Here is a 23,772-nt window from a genome sequence, read left to right as displayed (position 1 = left end):
TGTCAAAGTACACTTCCATCATGTCCCTCCACAACACATGGGTCAGTCCAGGCAAAACACACACAGTAACAGGCATGCTGCATGCCATGCACATTTCCATGCATGTCCAATTGACTCTTGAAACATTCAATGATATGTAACTCACATGCATCATGGCTCATGCATATCACATGCACACACTTCACCTCAGTCACATCCATCTGGCCCCAATCACACCGAACACAGGCAAAACAAGGGTAAGTTGGGTGCGTCACTGAATCTGTGCATTGTCACACACATGTGTCATGCATCCATGGCATGCACAAGTCACAGACATGCAGGTCAGGCACACAGACATGGCTACCATATATGTACCTGGCATCAGCACCCATCCTTCACCCCCATCCATGTCCAGGTACAGAGACTGGCATGCTCTCATGTCCCAAATCTGCATAGTGCTCCCCATGCCGCATTTCAACACATGCAACAACCATGTGGGTCACACATCACTGGTCGCACATGCATTACCATGATGTCCCAGCACACATACATGCATACATGGCCCATGGCACACATACAGGCAAGTATCATAGAACCAGCACACAGCAACATGCCCTGTCTCACACAGTGATGCTTGGACACTTACCGCTCAACTCCAGACGGGTCTCCCTCTCAAGGATCTGGGCGTGGAGCGCTGGGCGTACGCGTTCCAGGACCCTCTTCTGGATGGAACTCATGTGGCCCCGGCCCCCCTCCACGAGGCGCCGGGCCTTCACAAGGGTCCTGGACCTCAAGTCCTCCCAGCGCTTCTTGATCTTCAAGACGTTGCGGGTTGCCACCCCCTCCGCGTTGATGGCAACCACACAGTCGGCCCAGATCCTCTCCCGTCCTTCCTTGCTGGCGCGGGACGATCCAAAGAGGGCATCATACTGCCCCAGGACATGCTCCACCAGGACACCAACTTCGGTGGCAGTGAAGCTGGTGCCCCTCTGCCCCCCTGGCCTGGGGTTGCCACTGGTGCCAGATGTAGAAGTGCCCGACATGGCAACCCCAGAGGCAGGTGTGGGTGGGCAACTGGGTCCTGGGGCTGGGCTGTGGAGCGATGTAATCCCAGTTGGGAGTCTTCAGTTCCAGCAGGGGTGGACACAGCAAGTGGACCCCTGCAGATGGCTGATGTGCAGGCACCAAATGGCAGGGCACGGTGGCAGCAGGCAGGCAGGCAGGCAGGCAGGCAGCAGCAGATAGCACGTGGGAGGCTGCTCAGGGCACTGGGGGGGCAGTAACTCGGCCTTCGGGGCAGGAGCGTGGTGTTCCGTGTGTTTTCGGGTGGCCAGCTTGATACGGAGTGATTTGGCACGTGAAATTCCTGCACGTCAGCGTGAAATCCGAGGAAAGGCCCTTAGCGCGTAAGTGCGTCAGCACGCATACGCGATTCCATTGGACCAGAGTCCCTCATCGCGTAAGCGCGTCTGACGTGATCCGCACGGGCGTTCCCCACTCAGCACGTGAAGACGGAGCACACGTGGAAATACTGCACGTCAGAGTGTCATCGCGTGTAATTGGCCAAAAGTGCGCGTACACGCCATTGGCCTAAGTACGTGTATTTCAGGGGCGCGCGGCCACTTCCACAAGCAAGTACGTCAGCGCACCTGTATGCCTGCTGCGTGGGAATTTCCACACGCGATTGGAGTGGGAACTCGATTCCAGGGGTGCAAGGCTCACACGCTCGCCTACAACACGCGCAAGGCATTAATTTGCGCACTTTTCAATAAACAAGCCAGATGCCAGGATGAACATACCGTTCCTAGCAGCAGTGGCAGTGGGCTACCAAAGGAGGAGGAGGAGGAGAGTCAGGGCCACAATATTCACACCCAGAACCAGCCTATTCGGGATGCCTGATGACCAGGTGTATGGGAGGTACAGGTTTCCAGCACACATCATACTGGACCTGGTCAGTGAGTGGGAGGATGACCTCACATCACCCACCCTGTGCTCCCAAGCACTCAGCCACCTGCAGAAGGTCCTGAATGTACTGCACTTCTTGGCCACTGGATCCTTTCAGCGGACAAGTGCCATAGTGGGTGGTGTGTCACAGGCCACGCAGTCACGCTGCCTACACCAGGTCTTGAACATCATCACTGCACGGCCATCAGTCCGCAGGCACATATATCTCCCCAGGACTCATGCAGAAAGGCGGACGTGCATCCAGGAATTCTATGGTGTGGCTCAATTCCCCAAAGTGCTTGGTGCAATTGACTGCACACATGTGGCTCTACGTCCACCCAGGGCAACAGAGCACATCTATAGAAACCGCAAGCACTGGCATTCCATCAACGTGCAAGTTGTATGCAATGCCAAGGGAATAATCACATCAGTATATGCCAACTATCCAGGGTCCACCCACGACAGCTTCATCTACAGAATGTCTACCCTATGCCGGGACCTAGAGGCTGGCCAGCATGGAGATACATGGCTGCTTGGTGAGCATGAATGCCACTGCACATGCATGCATGTCAGATACTGGGTCATGACACAACACCACTAATGATACCCATCACCACCTCCGCAGGGGACAGTGCCTACCCTATCAGCCCCCACATGATGACCCCAATCCGGAACCCCACCACGCCACCCCAGGTAAGGTACAACACAGCCCACATTGCAACACGGGGCATAGTGGAGCGCACATTCGGAGTGCTCAAGTCACGCTTTCGCTCCCTTGACCGTTCTGGCGGGCATCTGTTATATGCTCCCCGAATAGTGTGCAGGATCATAGTGGCAGCATGTGTACTGCACAACGTTGCAACACGCCGGGGCCTGCCCGTGGACATGGTGGTGCCCCCACATCCACAACCACATGCACGCCCGCTGCGCATGGGAGGGGAAAGGGCACGGGGGGAGGCAGCCCGTACGCAACTGGTGGCCAACTTCTTCACCTAGGAATCACAGTGCTGGCTAGTGCACACTGCTCTGGCACATACCATCTGACAATCAATGATGACACTACCTGACAATGTCTGAAAATTACTTGACAATCAACAGTCAGATACACATCAGCCTGAGATTGTTAACATGGAAGTGTCAATATGTGTGCACCCCTAGCTACACATACACCAGCAATGCATCACAACGCAAAGACACAACTCCATCAATCTAATATGCATTGCCACAGGCGATTCACTACATGACAACATTGCCATGTCACCCATTCCCTTCACAGTCCCGCCACTGAGGACACCATGTCATGGTATGTGACAGCAAACAAACTGGCCATCACAACATGACACCAGTGTCACAAATAGCAGTGCCCCAAATGGAACATAGCCGCACTTGAGCAGCTAACCGCCCTGGAGCCACTACTACACACCTGTGTAAGAGTAATTTCAATCAAATTACACACCAACCCACCCTGAAGCCCACCCAAACAAGACACATTGCATGTAATCAATGGTAGTCTCATTACCTGATTCTGCTGGTATGTCCTCACCGTCCAGATGTACAGTGATGGCGCCATGCAAAAGTGTCAGTGCACATCTACCGACATGTAGTCTGACTCCAGAGAGTATGCCCTTGTGAAGATCTGTGTGAAATACCTGCAAAACATGAGCAACATATGTAAGTAGAGGCACATATCAAACCATCATGCATAGTTAGGTGCAACAACAATGAACACTATGAATGTCTACACAGTATTGACTATGGACTGGCCAACAGCTCATGGGAGTCCAATGTCACCGTGTAATTTGCTGTCACTTGGGCACACCCTTTGCAAGCCCATGGAAATGGAAGCAGGAGGGGTGTGGATGTCTGCTACCCAAGCATCGAAACCAAACTCAGGACAAGCCTGCATGTGCCCAGCCACAATACAGTGTATGCCCAGGTACCCACACAAGGCAACACTCTTGCAAAATAAAAATAAAAATGAGAAAAAATGGCCATGAAAGGGCCGGCGGGGGGGGGGGCCACCTATGAGGTCCGAGGACAGGATGCACGCCACAATCCACCTGTGTGGATCATGGGAAAGGAAAACACCCCATAGGCTCGTGGCCCACACGGCTACTCTGTTGTGGGAGATGAGTCGCTATGGCTCTGGCCAGACCCTGCAGCTGACTCTGGAGGTGGGGGAGCTGCCTCAGAAGATGGTGTGACAATGGGAGGCAGCCCACGCAAAGCACTAGTTTGCTCCTCCATGGCTGCAAGCAGGCGGGTCTGGTAGTTCTGGTTCTGGGTTATAATCATGCGGAGGTCCCCATGCAGTAACTCCCGGGATGACCTGACCTCCGCACGAGTTGCCTGCATCTCGGCCGAGAGCGTCCGTGTCAGACGCTCCAGCTGCTCCTCTGTCCTTCTATGGGATGAAGCCTCAAGCTCTAACAGGGTCGACCTGAGGTGACGGAGTTCTTCCCTCAGGCCTTCCCTGTGGCGCTGGGACTCCATGGAAAGTGATTCCCGCAGAGTCGCCAGTGCCGCCCGCCTGTCCATGTTGGACGCCAACATATCCTCCCTGTGTGCCTGGCAGATGGACTCTGTAGCCTGCTCCAGTCGCTCCATCAGCCTTTCTGGGGGGACAATGGAAGTGGCCACCCTATCCATGGCCTGTGCAATCATCTCGGATGATGCTGCCTGTTGGGTGGCCATACCGTAGATGGATTGCTCCCAAACGGTATTGCCAGGTGGCATACGGCCACCACGTTGACGGGCACCACACCTTCCTGGGGCAAGGCGGACTGCGCCTTGCTGTGCCGGCAAGGCCTCAGGCTGCAGGACTGCATTCCCTCTCTGATCTGCATCCCCAGGAACAGGATCAGAGATTGGGTGGTGTGGCCCTGCATCCGTAACCACCGGAGGCTGATCTGCCGACACTGACATCCCCATTGAGGGCAATGGCCCGGCTGCAGGTGGGTCGGACAGAGGAGATTCTCTCCCAAGAACACTCACCTGCGACTGCACATAGGTGTCATCCTCCGAGTCTACACCTGAATACTGCTCGGGGGAGGAACCCCCAGAGACACCCCTCGACAGCACGGCCTGCAGCACTTGTGGGTTTTCACCCACAAACACACCACGTCCCTCACTTGTGGTAGGTCGGCCCGGGTTGCCCTCCTGGGACGGCTCCACCACCACATCCCCAGCATCAACAAGTGCTTCGTCCCCTGCAAAGACATGAAAGAGAAAAATGGAAACAGGCATTAGCACCATGGCATGCAACAAGGGCTGATGAACAACAGAGGCAGTAGTTCTACGACACGTGTCCAACATGACTGGGAGACCTCCTATGCATTCACCATCACTGGGTCTGTAGGGGAGGCTCAGGGCATACAATGTACAGATTGGAGAGCAACGCCTGCTCACCTTGCTGCCTAGCACTGCCATCACACATTGGCCGGTGATTGCCATGTCAAAGGCACATGCCATCACACACATGGCATGTGACATAGCCACCAAGTGAAGAGGGAGAGGAGGGCTACTTTTTTGGATTTCAACCACTCTGGTCCTGACATTGCATCGTCACATCAATAAGTATACATGTTGTACATGGATCTGCTAGTCCAAATTGGCAACGGTGCACAGTGCCTTGTCTACATCAACAAAATGCAGTAAACAATGTGATTCCACCTCCCCATCACCTGTAAAGGATTCATATTGCATTCGTGAAGCACCGGTCAAGTAATGTATGAAGGTACAGCGGAGCACTGAGGGGTGGTGGGGCAGAAGGGGATGCCAGTCAACAATCCTACTGGTGCTGGTGTCATTCATGTCACGCAAGTGCAGGGGTGGGTGGCACAATGAAGTGCAAGGGGAAGTGGCGGCTGGAAGTGCTGTACAAGGTAAGTAGGACTTGACGTCAAGGGCAGATGGTGTTAGGCGCAGACAAGTGCTGGGGGGGTGGCCTATAGGGGTACAGAGACAATCATGCAGTGCTGTGGGCTCGGAGGGGACATGGGAGGTACACACTGCTTCTGGCTCGGCAAGGTCCTTTCAGATTTCTATGTGTCCTGCAGAGTTGTCACATGCCGCAGATATGTGCCCTTGGATTGGGGATCTCATCTTGGTGAAAAGGGTGAGGCGCTATTGCCTTTGGAGCATGTGGCAGGCCAGTTTGCCAGAGGATGGCCATGATGCAGGACATTCCCTCTCTGCCACCCGGCACCTGTGGTTTGGGTTCACAAGATCCGAGTCATGCCAGGACTCTGCATTGGCATGGGGCTTCAGACAGGTGGTCATGACCGTGGCAAAGACATCCAGTGTACCTGACATGGAGTGGAGCATGGAGTGGGCCCTGTCAGGATGGGAGTGAGCCTAAGGGGGAGCTGGATGGGGGGGAGATTTTGGCAGCATGAGCCTCGACTGACACACACTTCATGGGTCGGAATACCAAGAAGGTGTGTGACAGTGGTGAGGGTGGCTTTGCCTGTGGGGTGGTGAGGGTGAGCTGGGAGGAGAGGAGAATGTGATCACTCCAGGAGAGAGGAGTGCAGAGATGGACGGAGAGGGGAAAGTCAGATGAGATCAGAGCATCAAGAGTGTGCCCTGCAGAATGAGTAGGGACAGACAGGAGTCTAGAGGGTGAGAGGGAGTTGCTGAGGTCACAGAAAGGTCACGTGGGGGCGTCAACAAGCATGCAGGTGGATGCGTACAGCACCAAGGATGAGGATTTCTGTGTCTGGGGACATGAGTGAGGAGGAGAGGTGAGGACACTCAGAAAGGAAGTAGTACATTTGACCAGTTTTCCCAGACACAGTACGCACTGTTTGAGAATGTCAAGGTGTGGTGGAGAGAGACCTCACACAAGCCATTCCAGAGTGGAGTAGGTCTAAGTAGGAGTGACAGTGGCAGGAATACCCTCAGGGAAGCCAAGGGCACACCCCCCCTGCACAGTAGTGGCGGGCCAAGGAGAGGGTCAAGGATGCAGACAGAGCTGGCCGTCAGACATGTTTCCATGAGACAAAGGATGTCAAGGTGCATAACCTCATGTAAGTGACAGATATCGGAGGAATGCCTGATGCAGCCGCAGTGAAAGGAGTGTAATTGTGGAGGAGGTTGACAGCCTTGTAGGACTTACGGGGAGTGCTAGAGATCAGAGGTGCAGCATGTGTAGGAGTTGGAGTGGGAGGCGGAGAAGGTTCATGGGAGGGTGCAGGGAGGCAGTGCAGGATTGATGAGGAGAGAGGAGGGGGGACAGCAGGAGAGGTAAGGAAGTTGATGAGATGTGGGTAGCATTTCTCAAGGAGATTGAGGTTGGCCTAAGGGCCTTGGACTGAGACGCTCCCATTACCATGCACATCAATAGTGGCCTCTGAGGATTGGAAGGAGGCCAGGAGTACACCCCAACGGGTCCCACCAATGATGGTGGAAGAGGAGCAAGGAGAGAGGACAGGGACCATGTGAAGGGTCTATGGGACAGGCAAAGGCATGTATGAGCAGATGTCAGTGAGAGTTAGCTTAGAGTAGGCTCAGATGCACTGGTCAGCAATAGGGTGGGTCGCATTGGAGGGCAGGGTGCCCTCATTTGACTTTTGGCAAGCAGGTGTCGTGAGTAGGGCACGATGGTCTGGACTGTAGAAGTCATGGAAGATAGACCATGAAGAGCAGCATGGAGTGTGAGGGAATGGGGCTCGAAACCAGACGGTACCAAAGCCCACAGGTAGGAGGTGGATGTCAAGGCAACATCCACAGTATGACAGCATGTTGGTTGGCATTTATATACAGAGGACGCATTAGCATGTGGTATCATTGCATGTCAGGCATGTGAAGATGAAACTTGAATGGCTGGGGGAAAGGATAGGAATGGTATGTAAGACATCAGATGAATAGACAGGGGAGTATGAGCAACAATGTAGTGACAAAATGACAATTCAAGGGCAACTTCCATGGTGTCGGCCCATATGTGCACTGTTGCCAGTAGGGATAGTGCTGTGGCCAGATGGTGTTGCACTGAACATACTGGATGAGGCACATGGGTGCCACTATCAACTCAGCCACACACCCCCTTGACAGGCACCCAACATGAATGCTTCACACACACACCATGCACATGGATAATACACACATGCATGTGCACTCACCGGATGATGCCTCGTAATCAGGGAGGTCTCCCACACCTTGGAGTTGTCCCTCGGTGACGTAGGATCCAGCTACGGACTCGTGTGGTGTGAGTTCTATTTCCTGTGCTGGGGACCCACCTCCAGTCACCAAGGTTGCGGCATGACTTGAGGCCAGCTTATCCTTTGCCCTGCGCTTAAGGTCATTCCAGCGCTTCTGGCAATCACTAGCTGTGCGCCTCACTACTCCAAGGGCACTTATTCTGTCAGCAATGGTCTGCCAGTGTGCCTGGCGTCTGGCATGTGTGGTCTTGGACCCTGCAACGATGACCATTTCCCTATCATGATCTGACACATACTGAACAAGTGCATTCAGTTCGGCGTCTGTGAAGCTTGGCTTCCTTGATGGGCCGGACTGTGCAGCCGTGCCTGGGGCATCAGCCTGTGCCGGACGTGCACTCTTCCTCTTGCGCTTGGAAGGGGGTGGGGATCCAGAGTGTCCTACGCCGCTGTGGACACTAGGGGCAGGAGTCGTGGTGGACTCAGTACTGGGTGTGTGGGATTGCCCACTCAGCATGGGAGTAGGTGCAGGCATTGGGGGTAGTGGGATGGGGTCAGGCCTGATCTGAGGTGCATGAACTAGGACCGACACAGTCTTGGCAGGGTGTATGAGAGGTGGGGTGGATGGAGCCACACCCTGGCTACGGGGGCCAGCAGATGACCTATCTGGCATAGATGCGCGTGCCCTGATGACACCAATGTGCACCGGTGCACGTGCAGTGGACCTGCTGACCTGGATGTCAGCGATGGGATCACCCTCGGACAGGTCTGGTGCCACAATGGCCTGGTCCGACAAGGGCTGATCAGGGTTGGTATCAGCCACATGACTCTCAACTGGGGGGTGGGGGGGCATGGGTGTCCCTGACTGTTCCTCCAGACTGGGGGGGACAGGGGCACCCTGCAAGTCACAACCACGTCCCCTAGTGGATCCTCCACGGCCACCACGTGTGGCTCGGCCACCTTTGCCACCCTTACGGCTTGCACGCCTCCCAACCATGGCACTGATGGTATTGTGCGTATGGGAGTCGGTGTGCACAATTGTCCTGGGCAATTGGGTGTCAAAGGGGTTGGGTACCAGATGGTATTCGTACCCTAGTGCAGTGGCAAGGCTATATGACACCCCTGGGGAAAGATGACGGGTCACGCAACGCACAGGCACCCCAAAAAAGTTAAGGAACGTGCACAATACCCCTCCTAGACCACGTGTGCTGATGGAAAACCCTGCACTACGCTGTGGCATCCAGTAACACAATGAACGTATGCGTGTCACACGCAGCCTAGAATGACCTCTGATGGGGTAGGCTACACACGGGGCAAGCACAGATGTTAGATACGTGCGTGACTCACCGTCTGCCAGGTAAAAGAGCGTGAAAAATGAGCGCTTTTGGTTGGCAACACCCCCGCCAAAAGAAGATGTGTACGCTGTCTGAGGAGACAGGACAACAGTAGAAGGGGACACTGTTTGAGGGAACAGGCCCAGGTAAACCAGTACAAGAGGAAAAAGAGAAAAAGCTGTCAGAGGTAACAGGGAGTACGAACTGGAAACGCCGTGAAGTAAATCGCGTGTGAAACGACAAGAAGTACAGAATTCACCCACTCGCTCTCCACGAAAAGCACGTACAAGGAAATGGTGTTCAACACTACCTTTTATACAGGCCCACACGTACAGCGTCACTTACGGCGTGTACGTGCTTGGCCCATGTTCACCAATCACACGCTTTGACACTCCTGCGTGTAGCTCACTTTTCACCAATCACACGCTTTGTCACTCCTGCGTGTGGATCCTTTTTCACCAATCACACGCTTTGACACTCCTGCGTGTAGCTCACTTTTCACCAATCACACGCTTTGTCACTCCTGCGTGTAGATCCATTTTCACCAATCACACGCTTTGACACTGCACGTGCAGGTAACTATTGACGCACATATGCTGGTGACGGGTTTTCGCGCGATTCGCTGAGTGTGGGGTTTTCACGTGCAAAATCACTCCCTATCAGGCTGTCCACGCGTTCAAACACGAAAGACCACGCTCCTGGCCAGGAGGCCAAATTTATGTCCCCCAGAGCCCTGAGCACGCTCCCACCTGCCATCGGCTGCTGCCTGACTGCCTGCTGGCCACGTGCCCCACAGTGCTGGTGGGTGGGGGTGGTGGGAGACATGGGTGGGGGCCTGGTGGAGGGTGCCCCTGGTGGATGGGGGGTGGGGGTGGTGGGAGACATGGATGGGGGCCTGATGGCAGGTGCCCCTGCACTGCTGGGGGGTGGGGGTGGTGGGAGACATGGGTGGGGGCCTGGTGGAGGGTGCCCCTGGTGGATGGGGGTGCAGGGGGACATGATCAGGTGTGCAGGGTAGTCCACTGTTTTGTGGGCTGCCTGCAGGGGCTGTGGAGGGTGTACAGGGTACACCTGTGAGGGCCCACCCCGCCTATTCGCATGTGATAATTCCCACGCACCCCTGTGATACACGTACCCTGGCCAATCGCGTGTTGAACTTCCCGCTACCCCTGTAATACACGCACCCTGGCTGTTCGCGTGTGATAATTCCCGCGTACCCCTGTAATACACGTTCCCTGGCCTATCGCGTGTTCTACTTCACGCGTACCCCTGTAATACACGTACCCTGGCCAATCGCGTGTTGAACTTCCCGCTACCCCTGTAATACACGCACCCTGGCTGTTCGCGTGTGATGATTCCCGCGTACCCCTGTAATACACGTTCCCTGGCCTATCGCGTGTTCTACTTCACGCGTACCCCTGTAATACACGTACCCTGGCCAATCGCGTGTTGAACTTCCCGCTACCCCTGTAATACACGCACCCTGGCTGTTCGCGTGTGATGATTCCCGCGTACCCCTGTGATACACGTTCCCTGGCCTATCGCGTGTTCTACTTCACGCGTCCCCCTGTAATACACGTTCCCTGGCCAATCGCGTGTTGAACTTCCCGCTACCCCTGTAATACACGCACCCTGGCTGTTCGTGTGTGATAATTCCCGCGTACCCCTGTAATACACGTTCCCTGGCCTATCGCGTGTTCTACTTCACGCGTACCCCTGTAATACACGTACCCTGGCCAATCGCGTGTTGAACTTCCCGCTACCCCTGTAATACACGCACCCTGGCTGTTCGCGTGTGATGATTCCCGCGTACCCCTGTAATACACGTTCCCTGGCCTATCGCGTGTTCTACTTCACGCGTACCCCTGTAATACACGTACCCTGGCCAATCGCGTGTTGAACTTCCCGCTACCCCTGTGATACACGCACCCTGGCTGTTCGCGTCTGATGATTCCCGCGTACCCCTGTAATTCACATTCCCTGCCTAGTCGCGTGTAGTACTTCCCGCGTACTCCTGATTTGAAGATTGCCCGCTTTGCTTTCCTTGTTTGCCTGCCCTGTGAAGTGGTCCAGGGTTAGCGCAGCCCTTAGCGATGATTTAGCGATTTTGATGGCTTTTCCTTGCGCGAGGGCGTTCTTGGGGGCGTTACTGGCGCTGCTGCAGGCTCGCTGCGATTCTCTGCGCCACGGCTGGTTTGGGAGCTTGAAATCCATGAATACGCTGTGCGCGGAAATCTGTTTTAGCGCACGTGCCTGGCGCAGACTATCGCAGGCGCACGCTGTGCGCCAGCCGCGTGCGCTACTTGTGCGCTGGATTCTATGAATTAGCCTGTGTGTCATTTGGTTGTTGAGTGTCCAGCCATGAGTGTAATTCGGGAACAACTGTTTAAGAGGTGCAACTATCTCTTACTACCTCGCTCCAGTGAGGAGATCTGGGCTTATCTACTATCAAATTCTAAAACCTCCATCCAAATAGCACTGGTTCAATTTGTTAATGCAGTTATACCATCTTAATCATTGGAAGTTTCAAACTGGTGTTATTTTGAATTTTGTGTCCAACTAGAAAGTTGGCTGGTGGTGTGGGCTGAGGTAGTGTATCTGCAGGCAGGCATGTCTTGTTGCACATTTGTGTATCTGTTTAGGTTTTTAATTGAGAAATGTTTATGGCGCTGAACATTGAAACATGTATTGATGAATTTTCTTTTAACTGTCAAAATAGATATTTTCCTTTTGTATAATGTGAATATTTTTGTAAGGTTGTATTTTCAGCCAATCCAAAATAAAAATAAAAAATAAAAATAAAGTTTGAATTTCGTCTATGTGAGAGGAGCGGGGAGTGTAGGAGAGTTTTGGGAGTTGTGAAGATAAATCCCTGAGGGGAAAGACCCAGATTGGACTTTTTTGAAAAGGAGAGTAAATCCAGGACTCAGAAACAGGTTGAAAGGGTTCGAAGTCCGCTTTCTAGGGAAGAAAAGGATAGACGTAAGGAAAATAACATGTGTTTATACTGTGGAAACAGTGGGCATTTCTGAGGTAAGTGTTCAAACACCCCCAAGCAATTCCGGTCTCCTGTGATTCAGACTCAACAGATTTCAAATACTCTACAGGCTGCAGTACCTCATATCACAGTGAATGTAGCCTTGTTTTTTTAGGCAACTTTTAACAGGAGTGATCCAGTGGTGGTTGATTTAGGAGCCAGGAGGTCAACTTCATGGATTGGGAGGTGGATAGATATTTGGGTATTCCCTTGGTACAGAAAGTATTGGCAGGACAGTGAATGGTTCAGCAGTTACTTCAGGACACATGAAATGGTTATTCTAACGATTATTAAGGGGGAACATCATGGGGAGGAGTTGATGTTTTAATTGATTAATACGCCACAGTTGAAGATTATTTTGGGAATGCCCTGGCTCACTTTTCACAATCCTCGAATTGACTGACATAGGCGTGCAGTCGACTTGCAATCTGATTTTTCAAAGTACATTGTGTGTGGCTCCGACCTTTGGAATGATCTTGTGTTCAGGAGATTTCAGTGGTTAGAAGTTTGGCTGAGGGAGGATCCCTGTTGCATTCTATTGGAGCTGCGGTGGAAGAGTTGCCGGAATGTTATCAAGACTTTTGGGATGTGTTCGATGAAGTAGAGGGAGGTAAATTACCACCTCATAGGCCCGATTATTGTAGATAAGACTTACAACCAGGAGCTATCTTACCTTGCAGCAGGGTTTATGCCCTGATTGCAAAAGAAAATAATTACCTCAAAGAATATCTTGCAGACAATCAGGCCAAGGGATTTATTAGACACTCACAATCTCCGTCGGCCTCTTCCTTGTTTTCCGTGCCCAAAAAAGAGGGAGTTCTTAGGACCTTTATACAAAGCTAGCAGGGAAGGGAGGACAGGTTCAAAGTCGGGCATGGGTCTGCCGCATTCTTTTTCTGAATCTCAAACAAAATGGAAAAATTACATGGGTTCCTCTTTGATGGGCAACTGGTTGCATGGCTTTCATGGAAAGCAGAGCTGGTGCACCACCAATGTCACAACACTGCTTCACACCTTGTATCTGGCACAAGTTATCAATGCTGATAAGACTGTCCCCCCCATCTTACACTGAAGGAAGGACCTGGATAACCTACTTTTCAAAGAACTTCTCGCCAATCACTGATCGTTCCACTAAACCCTAGTTCATCACATCTCTAACTTTCCCCTCCCCTGCTCCACTATCCATCCCAGCTCATCTGCTGCCAGTGTACCCTTATGTGTAACCCCCAGAGTATGTCGTCATTCCGTTTCATCCCAGCAAGGATCGTCTTTTACAACACTTATACATACATACATGCATAGACATGAATCAGCTCCACCCCAAGTTGTTCACTCCCTTGTTGGTGTAAAGGGTGGCAAGGAGGAGTAGGGGAATTTGAAAACAAAAACCGCTGCAAATGATAGCTGGGACACAAGGGATGGGGGGTATTTGGAAATGTGGCTCCTTGCCGTTGCTTATTCCACAAGACAGCCTCCCACTGCCGATACATGATTCCTTATCCTAATGTCATTATTCTGGTGACCAGACATCCCAGTTTTGCCAGGACTGTTGCGGAATTGGGCACTCTGTCCTCTTATCCCGAGAGTATTTTTAATTTAAAACACTGTCCTGGTTTTTGTGAAATGGAGGGTGACCGTCCAGGTTTTTGGTAAAAAGGGAGGGTGACAACTTAAATTGGTAACAATTAGAACCTAAATAAACAGTGTAATACTTTCAGAATTTCAGCTTCTCAGGATGGGCTCGACCACTGCAGTTGTGTACCTGCCTCTCGTGTTTGGAAGCCAGAGAACAAGGACCAATCTCTGAGTCCCTTGAGCATGGCCCACAGTGATCCTGAGATCCATGAAAGCAAGTATTCCTGTGTTTTTGCCATTGAACCACTGTGAGTCATTATGAAATCCCTTTCGACCCCAATCGTACCAACAGAATCCTCCAGAGGTTCCTTTGGCACTTCTCCAATCTTCAAGCCACTGTGTTCCCTTCTCAAACCAGTTTGCTGCACAACCGCACCAGCTGAAGCGCAGTTTCCTTGGCTCAAAATTGAAGCTTATCCCTGCACCCACCAAGTTCAAACCACTTTTCAAACTGCAGCACCTTTGTTGCCGCAACCATCAAACCCCTCATTGAACTGCCTGACTTGAACTGTGAATTCAGTCACCAGTGTCTTTGCCATGGATGCGACTGCCGAACTGACCGTGGTGGCTGCACTTCTTTGAATGCCCCTTCAAACTGCTGCAAACTTCAGCTCAAATCCAGTTCGACACCTGCTCTTTGTCAGAGAAAATGCAACTGCTGCATTCAAGCCTGATTGAAACTGCTCACATAAAACTGAGAAGCTTGTTTCAATGAAGTTGAACCGCCAAGAACAGCGTGAGACATTATTGGCTGCTAACTGCTCCCTCTGGTCCATATTTGGGCCCTAGAGACTTGTTAGTTCACCATTAATCCTTGTCTTACGTCAACATATACTTTACAAACATTGTGGTTCTTGATTGTCTTTCTCCCCTGTTTTAATACCCAGAGTGCTGCAACTTTCTATCTTTTGCATATTCTGTACTGTTTCTACAGGGGTGGGTTTTTGTTGTGTCTACCAGTCAGTTATTATTGCATATGGTGTGTTAATTAAAGTATATACATTTGGATAGAACCTTGAGTGGGCATTGCTTTATTTTGGACTTGTGTGCTTTGCTGTTTGAATTGCTACTGTTTCACATTCACACCTCTCTTAAGAGTACACCCTTCTCTCTGCCCATGTTACCACAAAAGGGGAAGCAGGTATATCTCTTGACTATGCTTTTTCCATCTTTATCAGTGGAATCACTCTTGTTTTGTAGAGGTATTTGGGCTGACAAGGCGTTTTAGCCACTACTAATGCTTGTACCCCTGCAGGGCCAAAGTCATTTCATCACGAGGGTGCCTATTTATTTTCTTTTGTGTACATAGGAACCTATCTCTAGAGCAGCAGAACGCTTCAGATTAGGAGAGTGACAGTATTGGACTTGGCATTTTACATAGTAGCGCAATACTGTGGGTAGAGGAAGAGAGGGATTTTTATTTGTTCGGGCAGGTATTGATGAAATAGCCGCATTTTTAGTATTTTGCTGAACTGGAGGATGGCTGGCCCTTTTGACCTCTACTGGTTTTGATTTCCAGACGGTCTTGGCGTGCCAGGTGAAGGACTGTGTGCAAATCTTCTCTTTGCAGGCTACTCTTGACTTCAGCCTTTTGATGGTTTTGCTACATAAGGAGCGAGAGCCTTCATAGGTGTGGAGTTTAGCCGGCAAGTTTTTTGGTTTTCTGTTTAAGACTGCTTTGTAGGTGATACATGCAGTTTTTAGTAAGATCCAGCCGGGGAGTGGGAACCAGTGAAGTGTGTGCAGTGGAGGCGAGATACAGACAAATTTGCTAGCACCTTTAATGAGACGGGCTGCAGCATGATGGGCTACTTTGTGGGGGCAAGGTTTGCAGCTGGAAGGCCAGTAAGGAGGCAGTATAGGTCAGCAACTGGACGTACAACATAACTGACATTTCCCAGCATTGCACGAAAGAAGGGTAGCTATTCTCAATGGTATCTTCTTGGATACAGTTGATCACATATGAGTACCTGTACATCATCTAAATTGCTATTGTGAAAGATCCAGTTGCGATTTTTTAAAAATCAGATTCATTCCATTCTTAAAACCTGCATGAGTCAAGTGGAAACAGTAGAACCAATTTCTTCATTGTCTTTCGGTTGTGTATTAGCATGAGTTACTCGTGACCGTCATGAACCACTGCAGATGTTCCACGCCAGCCGTAACAAGCCTTTTCTCAGGGTTTTTACTCGTAGCCATGGTGCCCTGTTTAAGTTCCACTTTACTATTTCTATACATTTCTACTAGATCCAGTTGCTGATACATGTGTTTTTGTACATCTTCTGAACTGTAGAGTATCGGTCATCCCCTTTCTGTGCTTGGGGTATCCACCGTACTCAAGAGCTGTCAACTCTAAAAGAACTAAACACATGTGCATTGCTGACTCTGCCTGTTCTGTGACGGTGTATTAAGAAAGATGAGGATACTTGTTACAATGAGTAACTTGTTACCAACTTGTCACTGGTGCAGCTTCAGTGCGCTGGAACCAGTTAAACAGGAAAGAAGGGTCCTGAACACAACAAAGCAACGCCTATATTTTATAATAATTCGCGTTTATGCTTACCAGTTGGTGCATATGAATTTTAATGTTTGTCATTTCTGACTGTTTTGTTTGTTTGTTTATTTATTTATTTATTTCTTTGTTTATTCTTGGCAGGGATTTCAAGGCAAAACCGGATTACCTGGACCCACAGGCGTTGTTGGACCACAGGTGAGTGGGTAAAAAAGATTGCATTGTTCCACTAACAGAACATACTTCACACACCGATGTACATTCAGCAGTGCAAGAAAGAACAGTGCAACTTAAGTCAACAGATAAAGAATACCTCCGAGAATTTCCTGAAGCATGCGTGTCCCGGCTACACTAAAGATGACGACAGCCAAAAGCGAAATATTCTGTATGCAAGTACATGGGCATTACTTCACCAGAATGCCAGGGTTAGCAGAAGTGACATTGCATGACTTTTGACCATGACAACATCACAAGAAGAGATACAATTTGCCTCGGTGACATCACCGGACGTGACATTCCAAAAGTACAAAAAACCTGATAAATGAGCAAATAGTAGGAAAGCATACAGACGGGTATTTGAGTTTGCAGCCATCAATATAAACTATGGTGCTGTCCCAATGTGTATAGAGTACAGTCCTGATATGGCAGGGGCACAAGCAGCGGTGCGGTGTTTTCTTATGCCAGCACTGCATCCTGTGGCCTGTTAATAGCATATATGTTAAAGCCTCACATGCCAGGTATAGCCGTACTAAGTTAAATACTGGTGCACATGCCAGGAACTGCTATAAAATGTTAAGTACACCCTCATGTACCTTCTAAGGCCATCTTATATACCATGTTTAGCCACTTGCACCATGTATTGTTATCGTATGGAAGTTACAGCCTCACAAACTCAAGTGCTGGGATCATTGCCAAGTGCTGGGATCATTGCCATGTTCAGTCTCAGTCGCCAAAGTAGTTAAATCGGATCTCTTTGATTACTGTAAGAACGAAATATAGACTACAAAAATGCAGATTTTTGGGGGGATTCGAGCATTAATATGCAGAGGAGACCCCCCAAAGCCTCCCATGGCCCTTACATAATGAAGTGCCCCTACCCAACCCCCCACATGTAACCCCTTCGAAAATCAAAAAAAGAAACGAGGTACTTTTCTAGTCTGTATTTTTGCACTCGCAGTAAACGAGTGATAAATCTTATGGGCCGAAATTCTAGATTCATGATTTAGCTTGCTTGTTTAATTTATGGTGCACACTTAACAATTACCTTTAATCACCTCAATTTCAGAATTCAGGCCCTATGAGGTAAGGCGATTTACCCAGGATCACACATGTTTGGCAGGTGAAGAAACCAGACTTTGCGCCTGTGTACCCAATAGACCACATCTAATACCATAACATCTTTAATTTGCCACCAACGTACTAATAGTGTGTGCTTTCAAGACAGACACAGTTGCTTGTGTTCAATAAAGCGTATAAGTGAAGCACCAAAACACATTCTAAATGAATCTGAAGATTCAACAAAAAAAAAAACGTAATCAAAATCTGTTTGGTAAAGGGTGTGTGATTTATTTTGATGGGATGCAGAAGAAACACAATAACTGGTGGTAATCACTGAATCCTTCCAGCTATCCACATAAGTGCATACTGTATAACATATGTACATTCCTATATGTACAAAACTATATAAAAAATACCTGCTTTGTATAGTTGACAAAAGTGTCACAAATAATCCATAAAACATCACACTTAAACGACTAAAAACACAGATGTGAACACACACACAGACACACACAAATAGATGCATTGTAATACAGCTACCGCACTATAATAATTCTGAAGATGGCACGGCACGCGCTATTTTGTCTCCCTTCTAAAAGTAGTCATCATTTTAAAAAGATTAATTGAACTAAGCACACCTACAGCGTGCATTTAAACGGGGCAAGGGGTAAATTAGAACATCAACGCAAAGTGTCATGCTTTAACGTGCTGATTTACCTCTGTGCCCTATTTTCCAGCCCTGACAAGGAAGAGGAGGGGGACGGGGCAGATCAGATCTCTATGTTGCTGACATCCTCACAGGCACAACATGAATGGATTCCTATTGAATCCGCCGGGGTTTTGCACCTGCTCAAGGCCATGCAGATGACACAAGTGTCCATTAATTAAAGCCACCTGCAAAGCATTTTTTTTCACACGACGAAGAGTAAAACGAAAGTGTAAAAGTGAGTTAGCCTTGCGTATTTTTACTCTCTGCCTTGTGAATGTTTAAAATTGCATACAGTGACCTTTGGTGGTCTCCAGAATCTGCTAGAAAATAACCCCGTTAGTGCCAGGTGATTTATTTCAGGTGTCCAGGCAGGGTCATTTTATATCAAATCTCAGTTCCACCAACATTAGCACAAACATGCTGCTGTGTCCCCTGAATGCATTTTTAAACCGCCTTTAGGCAGAGGGAAGAAGGAAAGAGTGAAAGCATGGCAAACTCGCTTTACGTTTCTCATTTTCTATTCTTTCTTGTGACAAAGTAAACGCTGCCTGCAAGTGCGCTTTCCAGGCAGTGTTTACTTATGAATTCCTATGGATTCCGTCTGTTCTTGGCCAGGTGCTGAACCAAGATGGATTCGAAAGGAATTCATTCAACTCACGCCTGCATGAAAAAGTCACGCAGGTGTAAAACGTAAGTACTGAGAAGACAGAGGAGGGATACATTCGGTAGAAGTCTCATCTCCTTTCTCTGTCACTTCATCAAAATGAGGCCCAGAAGTAAATCACGGTGTAAATGTAGTGCACCTTGCTTTTACAGCATGATTGACCACTCCGCCTCATTTCAAATGAGGCTGTCTTTTCAATTAGCAATAAATCACATGTTAACATCTGAGTGTAAAGCCCATTAGGCTAGGGGTAACAAAGGCAATACCCCTAGCTACCACCAAATGACGTCCATGTGCAAATACTCTGTCTGAGAGGAGAATTGGTGTGAAAGGGAAGGAGCTGTTAGCTGCAAGGGACTCTGTCTGACCCACCTCACATATGCAAGTGGCCTTCCCACACATTTGCTTCAGCCCATTGAAGATGGACTGTGATATACATTGGTGGAGATATTCTTTAAAGAAAAGTGGCCAGCTAATGTGGTTTTAAAATGCCCCCGCCGGTACGTTTAAGGTGTGGAAAGTAATATATGATCTATAAGCAAAGAGCAGCAATGCAGGCAAGGGTTTAAACTTCCTACCTGTAGTCTTGCTCACAGAAGAGACCACGCACAGGGAAAACTCTCCTGGCTACAGGTGCATTTCACTGAGAATCAGGGAATTCCTCCTGAAAGCATGTTCTACCAGCAGAGTATCAGAGTATGAAAAGGCCGCAGTGGTGGGGGAGGTGGGGGTTCCCTTTCATGGGTGTCCCCACCAGCAGAAAGTGGTAAATTGTGTCCATTGTTGACTCTTGACAGACGCCAGTATTAGAAATGATCTTTGGATTAGGTCCACTTATCGTACTCTTCTCTGCAGGTCACTTGCACCATATTTCTGGGTATTAGCACCCTGGTGGGGGTGCCAGCCAATCAGGTGGTTAGGAATGTGGGCTTGAACCGCCGGTCAAAGCCTGCTTCAATGCCACCTGACGGCCGGCTCCACCCACTGCCATCTTCTCCCAAACGCGGTCCGCTTTTATTTAAATTTTTGGTATCCCCCTCCAACTTACCTTATTTCACCTACAGTGGGACTTGCTGCCACATCGTCTGCTCTACTCCCGCAGGCCGCCATGAAAGGGAAGTAGGGCTCTGTATGGAGCCCCACTTCCTTTTCCATGGTGGTACGGAGCCCCACTTCCCTTTCCATGGTGGCCATCTTTGAAAAGTATTTTCCTTCGCTCACCGGTACGCGCGCAACGTCCTGTTGAACAAAGGAATTTGTTTTTTTCTTTTTAATACCTCAGGATAGCGCTTTGTGGACCCAGGGGGCTAATAGCGTTAATCCCCCGTACCAAAGGCTGGAGCAGGGGTTAACAGCCCAGAGCCCTCCTTATCCGCTCGCACTTCGATCGCGCCGATAACTTAGGCTGCCGGACCACTAACCTCCGTCCAATCCCTTGGAACGGGGGATTAACACCATAATCTTATTGATGAGTTAGTGAAATCAACTCATGTAATGAGTGGCACTAAGTGAAAAGCGCATTGACACCTCTGAGTTCTATGAACCGCAGCTATGGGTTAAGTATTTTCCCATTGCATGGTCTAGAGAATCGCCAGGGAAGCATGCAGGTGGCGTCAGGTTTAGTATGGGCTATCAGTATATGTAGCCCTACTGGCCTACACGGATTACTGGAGATTTCCCTGTGGGCCTTCCCATTGCAGGACCCCTCGGTGTTGTTACCTATTTTTTTCTCTCCAGATGCTCTTATGGGGAAGGGGTCGGGGTGGCTCACACTCTGGGGCCACTTTGATAATTGATATGATGATCGTTTATTTTTATAGCGCCTATACACAATGTGTTTCAAAGCACTTCAAGGCAAGGGAGGGAACAAGGGAAAATACAACCACGTTCTTACAGGCCATGAACTGTAAGGATGTGAAATTAACTATTGTTAATTTCACATCCTTTAATACCTCGGGATAGCGCTTTGGCGACCCAGGGGGCTAATAGCGTTAATCCCCCGTTCCAAAGGCTGTAGTCACATCCCCCAACTCTGATGTTGAGTTGCCACCAACAGCCAAAATGCATGCCATCATAGAACGTACTGCAAAATGTGTCTGCCTGCAAGGAGCACAGTTTGAGATCATGCTGAAAACCAAGCAGGCACAAAATTCTCAGTTTGATTTTCTAAGATTCGACCACTATCTTTACCCATACTACAAGCACATCCAGAAGGGAATGAAAGAGGGGCGCTATACATCGTACTTGGAGAAGAAAGTGGAAGAGAAAAAAAGTAAGCCAGTCTGTGTTCACTTCAGTTGTAAATACACTCGCCCGTGTCTAGTAAATCCACAGACGACTAGAAAGATCAAATGAGTATGGAGATCGGATGGAATAGATGAACATACTAAAGCCAATGAGTGTGTAGAGTGGTTGGGTGTGTAGAGCGGACGAGGGTGTAGAGTTGATGAGTACGTGTAGAGTTGATGAGTATGTAAATACAGAGTAGCGAACAGAACGCAAGAGGGCGTAGAACTGATGACTATACTGAACGGACGAACGTATAGACTGGATGATCGCTTAGACCAGATGAACGTGGAGAGCGGATGAGTGTGGTGAGCGGATGAGTGTGGAGAGTGGATGAGTGGGGGGAGCCGATGATTGGGGGGAGCGGATGAGTGTGGGGGGAGCGGATGAGTGTGGGGGGAGCAGATGAGTGTGGGGGAGCGGATGAGCGTACGAGTATACAGGGCGGACGAGTGCTTAGGCAGACAGGAGTACATGCGTGGGGTAGACTGGAGTGCATGCGTATGGAATACATGAGAGCATGCGTAGGGCACACTGGAGAATGAGGGATAGACTAGAGCGCGCAAGGCAGACTAGAGTGCCTGAGTGTGTCGAGCAGACAGGAGTGTGTAGGGCAATCTTGAACGCCTGAAATGAATAAAAATTGCATAGAACTGACCTGATCGCATAGAATTGCGTGACGTACATAATATGCTTTGGAATGCAGGGAACATTTGAAAGGGCTTATATCATACCACACCCCAGGCTTACTCTCTTCTTTACACCACCACTCAACTAGAACACAGAGATACTATGACACCATTTGGTATAACTGTTCTCATATCAACATCTCCCGCTCACTCCCCATCACTCTAAGTAAACACTGCTGGTTTCACCCCCCCCCAGCCAGGCGTTCTCCTCAGGCCTAACGCAGCCACTCTTGGTCTGGATAAATTCTGCCAGAGCGAACACATACTCCTGATCTCTCAACCACCACACCTGCCGCTAAGAAGCAGCTACCACACGAATTCCGCACCAGCTGCACACATATCTGGTGCGCACACGCACCTTTGAACTCTCTCTACTGACCCGAACTTCGGTTCCCAAGGGCGTTCAACCTACTAGCGCCTTCAGACCATACCAATGGTACATGAAGCGCTATATAAATGCAAAATAACATAACATAACATAACAACGTACTCGGCCTGACGACATTTCAGATAGTGCAAGAGCTAAGACATAGATAAGGAAGGAAAGTGGAGAGTGGGAAGGAAATGGAAACAGACAGGCGACTACCGTACTAGGCCCGACAACATTTCTGGTAGAGCCGGAGGAAAACAAAAGGTGAGGCAGAGGGGAGCAGAAAGGGAGGGGAGGAACAAAACAAGCGACTATCATACTAGGCCTGACGACATTTCAGATAGTGCAAGAGCTAAGACATAGATAAGGAAAGGAGGGGGAGAGTGGGAAGGAAACGGAAACAGACAGGCGACTACCGTACTAGGCCTGACGGCATTTCTGGTACAGCCGGAGAAAACCAAAAGGTGAGGGAGAGGGGTGCAGAAAGGGAGGGGAGGAACAAAACAAGTGACTATCATACTAGGCCTGACGACATTTCAGATAGTGCTGGAGGGGTCGTGGGGAGGAAAAAAACAGTAATGGGAGGGTGGAGGAAACAGACGAGGTTGCTATCATATTAGGTCCAGGGACAATTCTGATAGAGTAAGTGCATAGAAGAAAGTAAGGGGAGGAGATAGGAAAAGGGAGAAGGGAAAGGAGGAGAGAAAAGAAAGTAAGCAGTCAAAAAGAGTGGAGAAGCAAGAGTGGAGAGCGAATACAATTGCAGAAGTCAGTAGTAGCACATAATGTTATCGCAATTATGTCCAGGGCCTCTTTTGGTTCCCAATCCACCCCTCGTGCAGTGTTTAACGTAAAAGGAGATTTCATTCCTGACGATTAGTTGCGAACGGCAACGTAAATTGTCGTTGTACAGGTAGAGCAAAGCTTTTTTACTAAAATGAGCACAACAGCAAGTCCAAGTCTTTAACGCTTCGAGCTATACTTTACAATGCCCACTAGAGGGCAATCAATAACTGTTAAAAGGGAGCAATTCCCAATTTCCTGAAAGATTCCTGACACTGCGTGTACTGTTCTTTCATCTGAAAAGGCTATTTATGGACCTAAAAGGTTACTGAAAGTGCACAACGGCACTCCCGTCTACTCCTCCAGCCCCTGCACACAGCATAATATAAAGGAC

At 49.6% G+C, this 23,772-nt stretch overlaps 1 protein-coding gene across 3 annotated transcripts in view; it reads left to right on the top strand.

The window, feature by feature from the left end:
- The window catches only part of COL5A3 (collagen type V alpha 3 chain), an 899,023-nt gene that overhangs the window by 583,840 nt on the left and 291,411 nt on the right, over nt 1-23,772 (top strand). For all 3 annotated transcript variants that reach the window (XM_069604041.1, XM_069604040.1, XM_069604039.1), the window contains one exon: nt 16,744-16,797. In XM_069604041.1, coding sequence (XP_069460142.1) covers nt 16,744-16,797 — 54 coding nt within the window. The remainder of the gene's footprint in view (nt 1-16,743; nt 16,798-23,772) is intronic.

The sequence above is a fragment of the Ambystoma mexicanum genome, chromosome 3q, assembly GCF_040938575.1.
Source record: "Ambystoma mexicanum isolate Mex_15411 chromosome 3q, UKY_AmexF1_1, whole genome shotgun sequence".
NCBI lineage: Eukaryota > Metazoa > Chordata > Amphibia > Caudata > Ambystomatidae > Ambystoma > Ambystoma mexicanum.
This window is presented reverse-complemented; position numbering and strand designations above follow the sequence as displayed.